Source organism: Egretta garzetta, unplaced genomic scaffold, assembly GCF_000687185.1.
Source record: "Egretta garzetta isolate BGI_Z169 unplaced genomic scaffold, ASM68718v1 scaffold259, whole genome shotgun sequence".
In the NCBI taxonomy this organism is placed as follows: domain Eukaryota; kingdom Metazoa; phylum Chordata; class Aves; order Pelecaniformes; family Ardeidae; genus Egretta; species Egretta garzetta.
The window spans coordinates 3113346-3131177 of NW_009260770.1; the positions used below are offsets into that span (position 1 = coordinate 3113346).

Here is a 17832-nt window from a genome sequence, read left to right on the forward strand (position 1 = left end):
GTTGGTTGCTGTGGAGATCTCAGAAGCTGCTGAATGCTGCTACTCCTCAGTGAGGAAGTAGGATATGAACCAAGTATCTTCATGTTTGAAAACACTCCAAGCCTTCTTAAAGTTCAAATGGAGAGCCATACTTTGTGATTCACTGCGTTTTTAAAATGACATTATCCAAAAGCTGGGAAAGGAATGCTCAGTGTGGCCCAGATCCAGAATTTCTGGTTCAGCATAATCTCCAAGCTAGAGGGAGATGCAAAGCATATGTATTTTTCATATCTACATTTGATGATACTTGTGGGAAAAGGTTTTGATTTGGTATATTGAAACAGATTACCTATCCCATCTTGTAAAATGGGCAGGCTTACTCTAGCCTGAATGTATATATTACCAACTGAAATGCAAATACTTGCCTTTATCACTAGTCTTCTCTTTTTATAGTTATCAATCAAGTTTTGATCTGCCAGTGATTAAACCTTTACTGGATGCTCTCAAAATTTTATCATATTGGAAAAAAGCATCAGAATTCATTTCAAAGCTTCTTTCAAATGCGGGACTCCTATATGGGATGGAAATCTCAAGATGTATTACTTCCTAGTTTTTGTATTTAAACTTTAACTTTATTTCCCCAGGAAGTACCAGTACACGAAACAGCAGTCAGAAAGGAAGCAGTGTGCTAAGCATCAAGCAAAAATCTAGAAAAGAGCTTCTTATGGAAAAGTTTCGAGAACAAATGATCAAAGCCAAAGCCTTTACAATTAAAAAGTGAGCAATGTGAGGAGTTGTGTGGGTTTGGGGGGAGGTTCCAAACAAAAAAGCAGTAAACCACCATTTTAAAGAGAGCAGGTTACTACTACTGTTAATTCAAGGGAGTGAATGGGTATGTTCACAGTTCATGGTATGCAGATGCTTTCACTCTAAGTCCCACCAGCTGAACATCAGACAAATCAGCTGTTGTTCAAATACCATCTGTGTGAACTTGGTTGGCTATGTATTTTTCTACTGAAAAAATGCTAATACAGTGGTTTAGAAGCAGTCAGAACAAGGGACTGGTGTCTGTGAAGCCCTGTGAAGGCTGTCAGAGTAGATCTTAGATATCTTTAGAAACATAAATCATATCACAACCAGCCATTCTTTTCTTCAGTGCAAGTTGTTGTTGTTAAATCACATTGTGCTCTATGTTTTAGGACTCTCCAGGTGTATGTGCCCATCAGACAGTTTTTCTACAATCTTATTCATCCAGACTACAGTGCAGTGACCGATGTGTATGTGCTGATGTTCCTCGCAGATACAGTGGACTTCATCATCATTGTGTTTGGATTTTGGGCTTTTGGGGTATGTCACAGAGGCATCTATCTGTAAACCCTCAGTATGATTTACATGCTGTAGATGCTAAGTATCATGTGAGTGTCCTCCTTCCGCAACCACTCTGTTACATTTTTCTTTTCAGAAACACTCTGCAGCAGCAGATATCACCTCTTCATTATCAGAAGACCAGGTTCCAGAGGCATTTTTGGTGATGGTGCTCATTCAGTTTGGTACCATGGTGGTAGATCGAGCACTGTACCTCAAAAAGACTGTCATGGGAAAGGTCATCTTCCAGGTCATCCTTGTTTTTGGAATACATTTCTGGATGTTCTTTATCTTGCCTGGAGTGACAGAAAGGTATAACCCTTATAATCAGACAATATGGGTTGAATACTGATGCTCTACCATGTTGTTTGTGTTGAAATTTGAGATGTCTATAGCTGAGCTTTGGAATCACAGACAGGGTTCTTCTTGGTCTCATTTCTAAGCAGAATGTTGGAGTGCCTTTCCACAGCAGTAACAGTGGCCAACACAAGTTTGAGGAAGAATTAATTATATAAGTATATACAGAAATATCCTCAGCTTAGGCCAAAATGCAAGCAGGTGAAAGAGAACTTGCCTGTAATTGAGTTATTGGGCTCTCAGCTGAGGCAATTTTGGCCTCCGATTCAGTTCCCTACTCCCAAGACTGCTGCACACTGGTTTAGAAGAGCGAGTAGAAAATGTCTCTCTCAGAGTAACTTACAATTTAGCACTTCCCTGGAATGTGTGAACTGTGGATTTAAATCTCCTTAGACTAAGGAATGTCTAAAACCTGTGCCTCTTCTGAAAAGCAAAAGTTCTCCTCCTCTGCTCCTGCCACGTGGTTCTGGAGGTGATGTGGAGGTGGTCACCTGCTACGTGAAATCCTGTATCACATGCCGGGTCAGGTTCACCCCCAAATCTAACATATTTCATTGCATGGCTCACAGCACTTATCACCTCAGTCTGCACTTCAGAAGGGTTCAGTTTCCCGCTCTAGTGCTTGGATAACTCCCCTCTTCTTAGGACTCTAAATTGCCTTGAACTATTTACCTCACTCCATTGACTGTACAGGGAATTTGAGTGTGTCACCTGGGCACATCACACTTCATGAACAGTCAAGTTACTTTACTGGGAAAAAACAAAATAGGTGCAGAGTGTAAAGGAAGACTGAAAGGTCTCATTTCCTCTAAAAAACAAATGTTTTATTTTTCCTCAGTGCAGTAGTAATTGTGTCCCAACTTGAAAAAAATGCATTTTTCAAGTGGATCTCCTATCTACTGCACACTAAGAATTTATATGAAACTTTTGGCTTTATTTGGTCCCTTGAAAGGCAATAAAATAATTTTGACTTTTTACATGCTTTTGTGAAATGTATGTCAAGTTGTTAATCTCAAATCTGCATCTGAAACCTCCTGTATTCTTTCTGAGTCAGACTGAGTCTTAGAAGTCCCTGCAAATTTCTGAATGAAAATAGTTTTGCACGATGTAATTGAAAATATTGGATCATGTCTAGCTCACAAATCCTGTCCATCATGAGGTATCTCCTGCAGTTTCACTGTGCTACTGAACTGCAGTCAGAAGTGGCACATGTTCACCAAGATGGTCGGGGGATGGACCGTCTGACATGGGAGGAGAGGTTGAGGGAAGAGGGTTTGTTCAGTCTGGAGAAGAGAAAACAAAGAGGTGTCTTCAGCTACCTATTAAGAGGTCGTTAAGATGGAGCTAAGCTCTTTTCAGATAAGACAAGAAGCCACAAATTGGAAAAAAAGGGAAATTCCAGTTAGATACGATGAAAAATCTTTTCACCGTGACAGTAGTCAAACACTGGAGCTGGTTGCCCAGACAGGTTGTGGGATCCCCATCTTCAGAGGTATTCAAAACTCAACTGGACCGGTCCCTTTACAATTTGGTGTAATTAGACCTGATTCAAGCAGGGGAGGGTGAAAAAGATGGTCTTCAGAGGTCACTCCAACTTAAATTCCTGCATGACTTGATGACCTTGGAGGTGCCCCTGTGAACACAGATAGCCATTAATGCTGCCCAGGTTCAGTCCAGATGTCAGCCCTCTGAAAAGCCAGAAGTCGTGTCTACCCCGGGCTCACAGAGGGATGTACTATCGCGAGGGCCGAGGGCAGACTGGCCTGTGTTGGGCAGCAAGGCACCTCTAGCATCCCTGAGGAGAAGGCACTGTCCCAGAGCCCTCACTCTTTGGGAAGCCTATTCCCAGTCTCTCTCCTGTGACCCTGAGGTGAGAACAGATGCTGTTTATAGACTTTCTCATCCAGCATATTTCAAATACTGTTTTAATTCTGCAGTGATGTCAGAAACCAAGGGCTTTTCGCAGGAGCTCAGGAAAGGGGAACTGCCAGGAGCAGAAAACATTTCAGTCTAGTTTGGTCATACACAGATACAAAGCTCATCATTTTCCTTTATCTGTCTTTTCCATTACAGGAAATTCAGCCAGAACACAGTTGCCCAGCTCTGGTATTTTGTGAAATGTGTTTATTTTGGCTTATCAGCATATCAGATACGCTGCGGATATCCAACTCGTGTTCTTGGCAACTTCCTCACAAAAAGTTATAACTATGTCAATCTGTTCTTATTTCAAGGGTAAGTCCAGACCTACTGCCCTCCTCCTTTCTTTTGTGAAGTAAGGATCTGTTATGAGATGCTGGGGTTATTCATGATTTCTCTTCACCAGCTGCTAGAAATGAGACAGTAAATTTTGCACAGCACACTCTGTATATGCCATATGTCTGCAAAAAAATCAATTTCAGGAATGCAAATTTCAGAAAAATCAGTCTCCCACTCTGAATGCAGAAGCCTGACACACCAGTTAGCCATTCAGGCCCCTATGGAAGAGACGTTTTTTAACACTTCTAAGAAAACACCTCTGTGAACAGAGATAGGGGCTTCACATTGTGCTAGAAAACAGGTAACGTTACTTGCTCTGCGGTGCTAAAAAGTAGTAAAAAAGACCCCAAAGTGATCTTTGGAGCAGGTCTACAGGCTCTACCTCAGCAGGTGAGAAGAATAACGGGAAAGACAATAGACATGAGAAACAAGAGCTATGCATCAAATAATGTTGCCTTTGTGTACCTTTTGAGAAGTGCTGCACATTTGAAACTCTTCAGGGGTTAGGGGTGTTAGTGCAAGCAACAGGCACAGCATCACCTCAGAGTGAAAGGTGGTGTTAAGGAGGTACACCCCACCCTCCACGTATACTGTTACCATGATGTTGTGGTTAAGGCAGTTCAAAGCATATTCAAATTTCACAGAAAAGCTGGAATAATTTCAGCCTTTTCCCAATATTTTCATTATGGGCGTGTTGCATTCCAGTAGGAAAAGCTACAGAAGAAACCTTTCTTTATGTGAAATAGTCTTTGTGACCTGGCCAAGCAGAAAAGTCTGGGACTAGTAAAGGGAAGGATGCACTGTGAACAGCTGCTATGTGCATGTTGGTTTCCTGTTAGCCCACCTTCTGCTGCTGCTTAATCCTGAGTCATAATGCCCAAGTCCATATGCAGCTGAGGACTGCCCACCTACTGCAAAGAAGCTGTGCGCCACTTGGTATAAGGATGTATAAAACAAATTCCCACCGTCCTGTGGAAAGGATGTTTCTCTACACTGATCCCAGGTTCCCAGCTCAGAGGAATTTGGGGATATGAGAAAGTCTCTCTTCTACCATTCCATCAGTGGCTCAATCATAATTACTGGGCATAATGATGCAAAAGAGTGTTTATGGCCTGACAGGGAGATCTAGAGGAACATGAGCTATGACAAAAGATACCACCCCCAAAACATCAGTACTAGCCATGCAGTCTCGTGATATGATTGTATTTGTGTTTGCAAAATCTCCCATTAAACTGTCTTTTAACATTGGCTTAATTCTCCCTCTTGTCATATATACACTGACTGTGCTCGTTTAATGTCATGCCCCCATTTCTGACGAGTTATCTGCTGTCATCCCCCTTCAGGTTCCGCCTGGTTCCATTTTTGACCGAGCTGAGAGCAGTAATGGACTGGGTTTGGACTGATACCACTCTCAGTCTTTCCAGCTGGATCTGTGTTGAAGATATCTATGCTCATATATTCATCCTGAAGTGTTGGCGAGAGTCAGAAAAAGTAAGGAAGCCCCATACGAGTGATCCAGGCCTCCTCTCCCTCATGCAGAAATGAAGAAAAATAATCACGAGTCCCTAAATAATCAGGAAATCCACCATAAAGGCAGTTTGCTAGAAGATACACCTGGTGTTTATGTTCAGAAAATATTCAGACTGTTGGGTACTTTATGTTAGTTGGCAGTCACCGCAAGTGAAATTTCAAATGGCTTCTCTTTTGTGCCTAGCTGATTTTTCCACCATTAACGTGAACTCCACAAGCATGCCCCTGTTAGCTTAATTGCATGCTTGAGTTTCAAGGCCAGGGTTGAAAGTCATAGTATTTGTACCGGCTCACTTTGTCCATAACAACTAAATGAGTAACCCGCAGTAGCAAGGAAACTGGAGCTGGAGAGCAAGGTCAGGAGAAGGAAGACCTCATGCCTCCACGGTGTCGGTCAGGACACCTCGTTCATGGAACCGCAGAGGGAACTCAGCTGGCTCCTTTATCTTGGGAGAGTCCCCCCCCCCACATCCAGAACTGAACCACAGGCCAGATAAACCCACCATTTGTCTGACTGAAATTTCAGCCTCTTTAAATCATTTAAGCTTCGGTTCAAATTAAACTTGCAAATTCTGGATTCCTTATAACCGCTATAAAGATTGCAACCATATGCTTGCTTATTTTGCCAATTTGAAAAAGAAATTAAGCATTCTTTTAAGAGTGACCCAACCAGTCAGAAATTGTACATCTGCAATGAAACGGCTGTATTTTTAAGTGTTACTGACGTATTTCTACTTTTATTATAATCCTGTCTCTTAATGGCAATTACTTTCCAAGTATGTCACTTAGATTAAATCAGAGCTGAAGCGCACACAAATCTTGTACATAGGCTTTTTTTGTATGACTTCCATTTCTGCCCTGAATGGAGTGTCATCAGAGGCTTCAGGAGTCAGAGAAAGAATAATCCTCTTCTACTTTGACTGTCCATCTCACTGCATTTTTTTATGCTACAACAGGATCACTCTGCATTATATGTAGCATAGATCTAGCATGGGAAGATTTCCACATCTAAGCTAGCATGTGTGTGCTAATGCTGTTTAGCAAAGTAACTACCCATGACTTTATGAGTGTTGTTCGAGGTACTTTGATTTTCTCTCTCTCTCTCACATTGAGTGGTATGCCTAAGTACTTTGCTAGAGGCTCCCTGAGCTGTTCTGTAACGTCGTTAAAGGTGCCTGAACTAATCTCATACAGACAAATAATATACCCCTGGTGATCTTGATACGATATTTTAATGAAAACAGTGTTCTGTAGTGCAAGACAAATGACACGATACACTGCTTTTGAAAAGTAACTAATTCATTTTAAATATAGCATTGTATTACAAATTTAATATTCTCCCAGGGCTTTCTGAATTCATGTCGTAAAGCAAGAACAATTTCCTGAAAGCCAGATTCCTGGCATGTGTTTGAGGTGCGGTGCAATACAATGCATCTTTATTTTGCACATGCACTATACAGTGCATGAAAGACAGGATCCTAAAACACTGTGCGGAGTTAAATCCCATAAGAGAATACACCAAAATAAATTACAGTGATGGTAAGGCACATTGCAGGATGGTGAAACTATTAAAGTATTCAATCATGAGGCCAGTAACAGAGGGTAGGAGTTATGGACAAGGCAGAACAGACGCGCCGTGTGATCTGCTTTGAAGAGAAGGATAAGAGCAGAGTCACTTCTGGTCTAAGAAGTGAAGAGAGGGAAAGATGTTACATCAGCAGTGTCAAGACTTTAGGAACAGCAACAAAACTTTAAACATTATTTAAATGCAGTTGGTGTGGGATGCACTAGAAACAGATTGGATCAAGCCTGTAAACAACTCTCAGAAATACTGCATGTGAGGTGTGAAATGAATGCGGAGGTGGTGCAGTATCAGACAACCCCACTGATTGTGCATGTCAATTGCTGGCAAACAAATGTTTTTTTTTTTCCCCCTGAAATACAGTTTGTAGCATTTCAAGCTCTGTGAGAAGAATCCTGCCTTAAGGAGCTTTGAGAGAAAACTTTTTGGAAGGACAAATACCAGAAACTGGGTCACTCCCAATATCATTTTTTTGAACAAATCGTTGTGACACTATTGCTGCTATTATTTTACGTTTGGCTCCTGTGAGTTCATGCTTGCACTCATTCAGACAAAAAAAATTTGAATTACCCTACCCAATTTTTCCCTTCTTTATGGTTGTGAAGAATCAAAACCACAGAGTTATACAATATTTTTCACACCAACACACACCTGAGATGGGTTCATTTGGTACTTTTCTCTGTCGTCACCAGAAATTCAGTGTCTGTTCAGGTTTGGCTAAAAATCTCGAAATAACTGGCCTGACAATGGCTAGAAAATTACCACAGAGGATGGGAAGCCTTAAAGTAATTATATATTCACCCATCAAATCATACCAAGTGTACCTCTGATAGAAGAGACATTACCATGTTGCTGTTTGCTTTTGCAGAGATATCCCCAACCAAGAGGCCAGAAGAAAAAGAAAGTTGTGAAGTATGGAATGGGTGGCATGATTATCGTCTTGCTGATTTGTATTGTCTGGTTCCCACTGCTCTTCATGTCTTTAATCAAATCTGTTGCAGGCATCACCAACAAGCCTCTAGATGTATCAATCACAATAACTCTAGGAGGTTATCAGGTAAAAAAGAAGACAGACTAAAAGCAAACTCTGTTTTTGCACTGTATTTCCTTGTACTCTTTCCTATTCCCTTCATCGAATTGAACTCCCCTGCCTTATGCAAGAGGTCAGGCAAGCTCCCACAAATGATCCCTTTTGGGTTTGAAAACACGTTAGTTTATCGCTGATGTAAAATATTATCTTCATTTGCAAGTTAAAACCAGAACCTACTGGCAGTGGAATCTGAATAAATTATCCTACATCAGGTACACTCAGATAACTGCCTACAGGTCCACATGGTAAGTATAAGACAATTGGAGGTAGCTTGCTTAGTGGAATAAGATCGTAACCTGCTCCTGTTGAACTGGGTGCCGTAATTGTCTTGGGCTGTGATGCACAGGATGCTGTACTGTGTACGTAGCAGCTGATGTGAAGTAAATGTGACAAGTGCGTGTTTTTTCATTTCCCAGCCTATTTTTACAATGAGTGCTCAACAGAGTCAGCTCAAGGATTTGAATCAGACTGGTTTCGCTGCATTTCTGGGAAGCTATAGGGGTAACACTGTAAGTGAAATGTAGAATACCTCATTACTTAAAAATGCGTGCATGTTTCCATGGAGGTCCTTTGTGAGTTTTGTTTGTGTAGTTATAAGTGGTCAGCAGCACTGCCATAATTTGGAAGATGTTTCCACAAAGAGGGTTTGCATGGGAAAAGGTTCAGACAGATCATTTGTCAGGACAGGGCTGGGTTATGGTGAGACAAGTTACCATTAATTGAGACATCTTTGCACAAAATTGTGGAAGACAGAAACCCCAGTTGTCCTGTCGCTTGAATAAAAACCTCCCTTCTAAATGACACAAACATTCGGGAGAAGTGATGGTGGTGTTGTACTGCCAGAACAACCGTGCTGTGGGGACACAACAGTGTTGGCACTTTCAAACCCCGTGCTCCTTCCTATAGCACACACAGCTTTCAGCTCCCAGTGAGGAGATGTGGTGCTGTTAAAAAAAAGTGGGTATGGCCTAGAAAAGTTTTGACATTAAAATGTCAAAATTTAAACATAGTCTCACTATTTCATGGTGCAACATGCACAAAGTTATTACAAGTTTCTACAGGATAAAGACTAGTAATAAGTAGAAGCTGTTTCACTACTGAAGTAACTGGCGTTTGGTCAGATATAACTTTAAAAGAAGTGCTTGCTTCTAGCCCGTTCAAGAATTAACTTTTTTTTATATTAGTTCGTATCAAATAGACCATGTAGTATACCAGCAATATTGTAATCTTAATCCACTTTGGAAGTTACCAGTTTCAAGTTGCCTTATCCTTTGCAGACATCTTTTTATGCAGAAAGATGCTTAACAAAAGACAGTGTAGAATTTTAACTTCAGTTTAAATAGACTCTACAGAGTTTACCTGATGAACTTTCAGGCCACTTTCATTCTTCAAACAACAGGGCCATTTTTGTTTTGCTGTCTTAGCTCAGCTATACATTGTTTATTCCCCTTCCCATCTGGTACCTGAAAAAAGCAATTAGTGCAAAGCACTGCACTTACAGTTAATCAAACCTTTACAATTCTGCCTGACTGGGAAATGGGGCTCCGTGTCTTGTGAATATCACCGCGCTGAAATTCTCTTTTCCTCTTCTGCACCTGCAGGCTGCTTTGCAGTTTCTAGAGGGCTATGGAAAAGAAGATATAACTCTAGCAGATCTAGAGGGAAATTCAAACTCTTTATGGACCATCAGCCCTCCCAGCAGAGAGAAAATGATACAGGGACTGCTGGATTTTTCAGCTGAGTTCACTGTAGTTCTTTCATGGAGCATTCAAAGGTAATTAACGTGGCCGTTAGGAGGCTGATGGATCATTTGCCAAGTGTTCGCTTAGCAGAACAATTCCACACTGCTTTTTTTGTTTAGATTTTCAGCAAATTCTATTATACCGCAGAGGAAAAAGACTGAAAGTGGGAGGGAGACAGACAGAGAGAAGTGACCTTTGTCACACAGGAAAACATCGTTGCTGGCAGTTGTCAAAAAATAAAAAGAGAAGGATGGAGTTTTCAGTGGGACTTGAGGGGAAGGAACGAAGAGTAAGAAAATTTTAGCCAGTTTTAGATGGAGGTGTTCAAATGAACTGCCCCAAACAACAATCTTGTTAGCATTTATGGGGACTGAATATTTAGACCTAGTTAAAGTGGAAAAATGATGAGGCAATACAAGCAGAAGTGCTTGGTCCTCTTACTAAGCGAGTCTGGAACGGACACAAACTGTTTTTTAAATACACATGTACTCAGAGACTGTCATGCAAGTAGCATAACAATGACACAGATCCATTTTGTCAAGACTTTTGCCTCTTGTGGTTCCTTTGGCCTCAGTGAACTATTACTTTACAATGAAGTTTTTACAAAAGACAACCTAGAATATAAAGTAGTTCCATGCGGGCTAGAGCACACCCAGTCCACCGAGGTGGTTTGTTGGCTACTGTCTGCCAGCTGGGATACCTGTAAACTGCTGGATTAAATTTAAACTTTAACTAAATTAGATTTATGTCATCACTCCAAGGGAATTAAGTACCTTTGCAGCCCCAGTATCTACCTGTTTTGTTGGAAGTAGGTGCTGGATTGTTATAGCAACCCTCAGCAAAAGACTGTAGACAAGAAGGAGGTCAGCTGAATCACTGGGGGAGCTCTGAATATGCTGGGTCAGTCCTTCCACAGTCAAAAATAGGCCTGCAATGAATCTGCACCCTTAATCCAACTTTATTTGACCCCACTTACTTTCCTGGAAGCATACAGTATAAGCCAGTGAATTACATCACTCCATCATTTCTGAGACATATTAATTTTTAATACTGCTATTCAGTTTGCCCATATGCTTGCTTAACTACAAACATTCCTACATGAGTTGAAAGAGACCTTTTTCACCCTCAAATTATATCCTGTGGATTACATTCTGACCGTTGAATGACTGAAAGTGGTGAAGCCTTACCACAGTGACCTTCCACTTTTTTCTCTGCAAAGGGAAACTGCTCTCTTTCGTCTAGGCCAGGAGACCACAAGCAGCTGTAAGATGGGCCATTTGTGTCACTCAGGTGGCATACATGCTTTCTGCCTTCACACATCATCTGCCAGGGATGTTTCTCTGCAGCCCTCAGCAGCCCAGGAGCTGCCTCACCCAGCTGCCGCATCCTGACCGCCAGGCATGGCACGAGGCATTGTGCAAAAGCCGATCCTGCCCCAAACTGTATTCTGCAGCTGGCGTGAAGACTGGAGGGAAGCATGGGGGTCCCATCAGCCTGTTATCCACATATTTCTGCTGGGCTGAGGTGGGTTTTGGGGAAGCTGTAGTTGACTGCAGCATCCTTAGCTGCCCTGGCACAGAATGTGTGGTAACACAGACAGTCCCTTTGCCTAAAGTCAGAAGCAGGCATGCTCCCTTTCCCATTCTGCTCTGACTGATGTAACTAGTAAAACTACTAATCTGTTGTCATTGTCCTGTAATACATGCAAAGGCATAGTCAGAAAAACACACCTTTAAGGCTGTTACATATCCTCTGTGAGAAAGCACACCATCTCAGGTACAGGTAGCATGATGCTTGCTTTAGCAAAGGCTGGGATAGCCAGGGTCAATGCAGTTGGACTAGTCAGACAAGTAGCTCTAGCGTTCGGCAAACAAGTGTTCAGGTTATGCTCTCACTGTAGGTTGACAATGTATCTTCCCTTTTACTTACAACAGAAATCTCACTCTTGGTGCCAAAGCCGAAATAGCATCAGATAAACTTACCTTCGTCCTACCGGAGAACACCAGAAGAGATATTGCTATAATGATGTCTGGACAGCAACTGGAAAAGGTGTAAGTTATTTTCTTTGCTTATTTATATGCAAACCTTCCCATTTTTAAACCTAATTTCCTAAGGAGGTCAGGCCTGTGCAACTGTATCATTTCTCTGCCCATCTGTGCCCTCTAATAACTTTGGAGCCTTGTTCACAAAGGCCAACAGCACATAATGGTAACATTAAAGGTAAAAGCTTATTTCCTATGATAAATGTAGACTGAGAAGACCATGAATGCTGGAACACCACCAACAAGCATGGTGAAGCTATTAGTTACTTTTCTTTGATTTATTGGATAAGCACAAGTTCATTACAGTGTATTCACAGTTAAACCCTCCTTTGAGTTACTTCAGCTCAACTTGACGTGAAGATGTTGCATTGATGATTTTTTTTTTTGGTTCTAAATACCCATCCAGACTGTATTTCTCATTGTTATTCTTGAATAGTATTAGATTGGCAAGGAAGTGTTAAATCACTGCGGTCAAAGGGTAACATCTGCAGCCGTTTCTGACATCAGATCTCTTCCTGTAATGGAAATTCACAAGGCAGAAGGAGCATGCTCTTCATATGAATATCAAACTTTATCCTATGGATATAGCCTTATAGCATTAACAGCAGTGGTGCCTCCTTTCAGATTTGAAAGGAGTCTGGCTCTTCCTCCTCTGCCTGCTCGCTGGGGATTACTTTACAGAAGTAGTCTCTAAATACTGCTAAGCCAACACATCATCCCAGAAGGCCACCTGATCTGATTTGTGGCCACAAGAGTTGAAAAGTTAAAGCTGAGGCCGACTGGGACAGTGAAAACTCTGAGAGGTTCATATCTGTTAGGAGGTGGAAATGAGATTTGTCTTTTCTGTGCATAGCCATTTTTCTGCACCCACGCACACGTGTACATCCAAACAGACTGTTGTTGCACATCTGATCATTGCATTTAAAAAATAATATTTTGTGTCTCTCTTCTGCTGTGTGAGGATACAGAAATATTTCCTAGGGTGATGTAGTGCCAAAAAGGGTAGATTTTGCTCTTTTGTGGGAAGGGGTAATTAATTCGTAATTCTCTCTTTGCAGGAGGCAAGCAGTAACATTAAAGATATACCTGCATTTGCCTGTGTTACAATAAAGTTATTGATTCAAGCTTTTTTTTTTTACTTTGTCCTAAAAGAAAAATGGTTGTGGCAGCTAGTAGCCATTTGACTACTTCAGCGGGGAGCTTTCTGCCACCACCTCTGCTGTGACAACTTAGCTGCTGAGCTCTTAGCTGTCTTTTGGGCCTGCTGGAGTGATCAGGAGGAGTTTTAAATTGGCCACCTCTGTTCTTCCTCAGCCTGGTGTATGCAATGTAGCAAAGTGTCACAGGACTTCCCTGAGAGCTCCCCTTCCCTAGAATTTTTCAGTCGTTTGAGGAAAAAGTTAGGACAGTATCTCTCCTCATAATAAAATGTCTGTTGCTCTGGATGCTGGTAATTTATTCCCACTTAAGGTGATTTAATTTTGAGCCCAGTGAAAGAACTTTTACAAACAGCTTTCTTCCTAAGTTTGAAATCCTCCTACAAACTGTGAAAATATTTCCCAATTAAAGATGCTGGCAAAAATTCTCAATCTTTTCAGGTGTTATTATCGAAACATCTCACAATTCTGAAGTAATAACTGTTCTCACCACATATTTTTCTAGCTACGTATTTTTCTGGTTTGTTTACTACCGGTGATGTGTTGCCTTTCTTTGTGCTGCTTATATAGCTGACTATAAAAGCAGCTTTGTTAAAAAGGGGAACAAAATTTAAAGTCTACATTCCTTGCAAACACACATGCCCCAGGTGTGTGGGATTCATGGCGTGTGAATGGTGACATTATGGACGGAGCTCCCTGCTGAAGTACTGACAGAACATAGTTCATAAATCCAGCTAACTTTCAGATGTGACATCTGAACACTATAAAATCATAGCTTACGCCAAGAATTACTGAGAACTGTGTACAGCCCTGTTAGGTATTTCTATATTATTTTAGGGGTATAAAAATATGAAATATTTGCCTTCTCATTTTTTCCAGAACATTAGAGACAGTGTACCCGTACTACATCAAGGCTCCTAGTGATTCTCTGGCAAAACCCATAAAGCAGCTATTGACAGGTATGTGTCCAGGCCATGGAAAACAGAGTACGGGTGAAAGAAGTGCAACGCAGTGCTGACACTTGCACGTTCACTGAGCTGTTATGGGGCACCTCAGGCTGAAATGCACTTACAGTGGTTTCTACCTGGTGCCTACAAGCTTGGAGAGAGATGAGGTAATACAGTATAAGACAGAAAATGCATCTGGATGTATTTTAGCTTTTTGTTGAACAGTAAGGACTCTAAGGATGAAGTCCGGCCCCTTTCCTTCGAGTCTGCTTTCTGGAGCTGCTTTCCCTTGTTTTCTGAGGAAGTGATGACAAGTTTCACTTCTTGGCATCTCCCTGCTACCTCAACACAAACAGTGCTGCACGTCTGCAAATGGAGCTCCTCAGCTTAAATAATGACACTGAGTGATTTATTTATTTATTTATTTATTTTAAAGCTATGCCTTCCTTATTGGCTACAAAGAATCCAGTCTAGATAAATCATTGAATTTCAGAGTAATATTAGCCAATCAGAATGCATACAGGTACTCACAGACGTATGGAATATGTGCACTCATGTGCACATATGCGCATGTGAAAAACCTGTTGGTTTGGAAGAGTAGGAACAAGTCTTTATCTAAGAACACTCTGCTCAACGGAGGTTAAATGTGGTGCTCAGGTGTAGTAGTAGTACTACATAGTACATTAATTATTGTACTAGGTAGTATGTTACTGTTCAAGATTCAGTGAGCATGATTAGATTAATTGGGAAACATAATTCTTGAGGATGAACCTAGTTCTACGAGTAGCAATAAGTTAGAAGTGCTGTCATTAGTCAGGTCCTGTCCTAAAGAACTCGTAATATGAGATTCTTCAAAAGGGTTTTAATGTATATGCTGACCACTACCCCTCCAGGTTAAATGTGTTTCTTTAGGCCTGAAATGCAGTCACGCAGGCTGTCATTGATACTTTGGCCTGAACATACTGAAATGATTTGACAGTTGTACAGAAGAAAATGTAGGTGATACAAAACATTTTATTTATTTAATGCACATTCAGATGAGATTTGCAGAACAAAAAACACAGAAGTCCAGATATTATACTTTTGTACAGAAATAATGTAAAATGCGTTTTAGGAGAATTATAATGAACATTTACTCCTACATCGCTCAGTCATTTTATCATGCACATGCTTGAAGTATCTGGCTCAACACAGTTTGACTTTTGCAATTCTTGCTATATATGTTAACATTTCTTTCTTTTCAATAGACTGCAGATGGGAAAACATTACGGTTTCCCTGGTCAAAAATGTGTCTGATGAGGGAGTTCGTGAGTGGTGGGTTTTGAATCAGCTTGGAAAAAGATACAAAACGTCTGAAGAGAGCCTTGAACTCTTCATATTCAGTGATAAAGTCAGTCCACCAAGCCTTGGATTCTTGGCTGGTTATGGGTAAGAAGGAATCTTTACATAAAATTAAAATAATGTAGATAAGATAAAAGTGGAGGTGACTATTTGTGGTTTGGGCGTTTCATTTCTTTTTTGTTGTTGTAGTGTTTGAGCATTACAACATTTTGAAAAGGGGGTTTGTGAAATTTTCAAATTTATGTTACCTATTGAAAGCTTCATATTTGTAAGGAATAGTATTGCCCTTGAAACCTGCTCCCCAGTGGGAAAAAAGGCAGAAGCACCCTTCGCACCAATTTCCTATTGAAGTAAAATCATTCAAAATATGTTAGTTTAGCTACAGGTCTCTTCTTGGTTTTGGTGACCTTGCCAGGACCCTGGGTGTGACACCATTATGAAATACATCTCAACAGACAGAGGAAGGCAAGAGGCTGTGCCTTCCCAAGTGATACGCCTTTCTGGTATGATTTTGGAGAATTCCTCATAGGAGGATTATCAGGGGAGGGCGAGTAAACGTTAGTCTGTCACCAGTTACACATATTTTAATAAAAAATATTAAATATGAAACCTGACGGGTCATTTGCCTTTAGCAGCCAGAGTTGTCAGATTTCCATTGTGACCTCCAAGCTGTAGCAGACAGGACGTGAGACCATCAGCGACAGGGGTTAAACCATCTAAGTCAGCAGCCTCAGCTGTTTATGTTCCCAGATTTCTGCGGTGTTTGAAGAGACCTTATTTTCCTTCGTCCTGCAGCACAGCAGAAACAAGATCCTAATTAGAAATTAATGTTCACGTGCAGATTGAGCTCCCTCACACCTGGCTGGCCCTTTTTCAAGGCATGATTTGAACTCTTTCCTTTCTTTCTTTTCAGCATCATGGGACTGTATGCCTCAGTTGTCCTGGTGATAGGGAAGTTCGTCCGTGAATTCTTCAGTGGGATCTCTCACTCCATCATGTTTGAGGAGCTACCCAATGTAGACCGAATCTTGAAGTTGTGTACTGACATTTTCTTAGTGCGAGAGACTGGAGAACTGGAACTGGAAGAAGACCTGTATGCCAAACTAATATTCTTGTATCGCTCACCAGAGACTATGATCAAGTGGACTAGGGAAAAAACTAATTGATATCTCTGGTGTCACACTGCGAATCAAGTTGATTTCATCTGAATTTTAAAGGAAAAAAAAAAAAAAAGCACAATATTCTCTTAAGAGCTAAGCCTTTTATAGTTAGGTAGCAATGATTTTTCACTGAAGGAGTCCTGGAAGTTACGGCCTTAGGAATCCATGCTGCCTTTCAAATTGAGGATCAACAGTGAAGAAGGTTGGATGATTTGTTGTTTTTAATGTGCCACTCCTCTACAATCTGGGGACTGCTTTGTAATTTAATCAACAAAAAGTTTGCATCTTTGTCTGGCTAATTTAATTTTCCAGGCAATCATTACCCCTTAAAGAGAAAAGAAAGGAGTGAACCCGCAGATGACTCCAGTGTACCTTCTTAACCCTTTCTGGAGCCATATAGATTGGATTGTGCAATATGCTGTTGTACATCACTGACTTTCAAGCTACAGTAATGGGACGCTGACTAGCCTTCAGGACACCCAAGACCCAGGGCCGCAGTGGGAACTGAAGACATTCTAGCCATACCCATTTGTAGAAAAGCAGAGGTTTTGATGTACAAAGGACACTGTGGACAAGCCTCTGTCAGCAAAAAGAAAACAAGTAAAAATCTCTTTAAATGCCTTATTTTATTTGTACAGTCACAGAAGACATTTCCACCAAACATCAATGACTTTTCTCAGGAAAAAAAAAAAAAAGCAACTGAAACTTGACACTTTGTCAAGGTTAACTAATGGCTAGAATAATTATGGTGAATTATTGGGGTGTTCTGCTGGGCCATTCTCTTCAAAGTTACTGCTTTCCCTTAGATGAGAAAAGAAAGTGAACTCAATGACCTAAGGAGCTACTTCATTTCTTATAACCCTTTAAAGACTGAATAGTGTGTGCTTCTTTCCGCTCCCCATGACATGCTTTTTCCCATTTCGATGATTTAAGGCAACCGTTGTTTTGCTGTTAGCTGATATTCTTCTTCCAGTGTTTCAGGTATATGAAAATGTTTACATATTCCCAGTCACATTTTTACATCCGAGACGGGTTTTTTTTAAGTTCCCAAATATAGACATACATATGAGCTTGAAAAATGGCCTTTTTCTTAAATTACTGTTATTAGTGACACAAATGGCTCATTAGAGAACATTGTAGCATGAAAATTTACAATTGCAATGTAAGTTTCATTCCATGTTAAAAAAATTATTGAGAAAAAAAAAATCATTGAGTGGGTAGGGTATGTTAAAAGAGTATACTGTGTAGTTTTGATTCAGTAATGACTTAAAATAAAGCACATGT

At 40.8% G+C, this 17832-nt stretch overlaps 1 protein-coding gene across 1 annotated transcript in view; it reads left to right on the top strand.

Moving 5' to 3' along the window:
- PIEZO2 (piezo type mechanosensitive ion channel component 2) overlaps positions 1–16554 on the top strand; it is a 122817-nt gene extending 106263 nt beyond the window's left edge. Inside the window, exons 35-46 of the mRNA XM_035901617.1 lie at positions 624–756; positions 1179–1326; positions 1442–1656; positions 3775–3933; positions 5301–5448; positions 7938–8126; positions 8576–8668; positions 9761–9933; positions 11836–11952; positions 13980–14059; positions 15295–15475; positions 16302–16554. Of these exons, the coding sequence (XP_035757510.1) occupies positions 624–756; positions 1179–1326; positions 1442–1656; positions 3775–3933; positions 5301–5448; positions 7938–8126; positions 8576–8668; positions 9761–9933; positions 11836–11952; positions 13980–14059; positions 15295–15475; positions 16302–16554 (1889 nt within the window). The remainder of the gene's footprint in view (positions 1–623; positions 757–1178; positions 1327–1441; positions 1657–3774; positions 3934–5300; positions 5449–7937; positions 8127–8575; positions 8669–9760; positions 9934–11835; positions 11953–13979; positions 14060–15294; positions 15476–16301) is intronic.
- The last annotated feature ends 1278 nt before the right edge of the window (positions 16555–17832 follow it).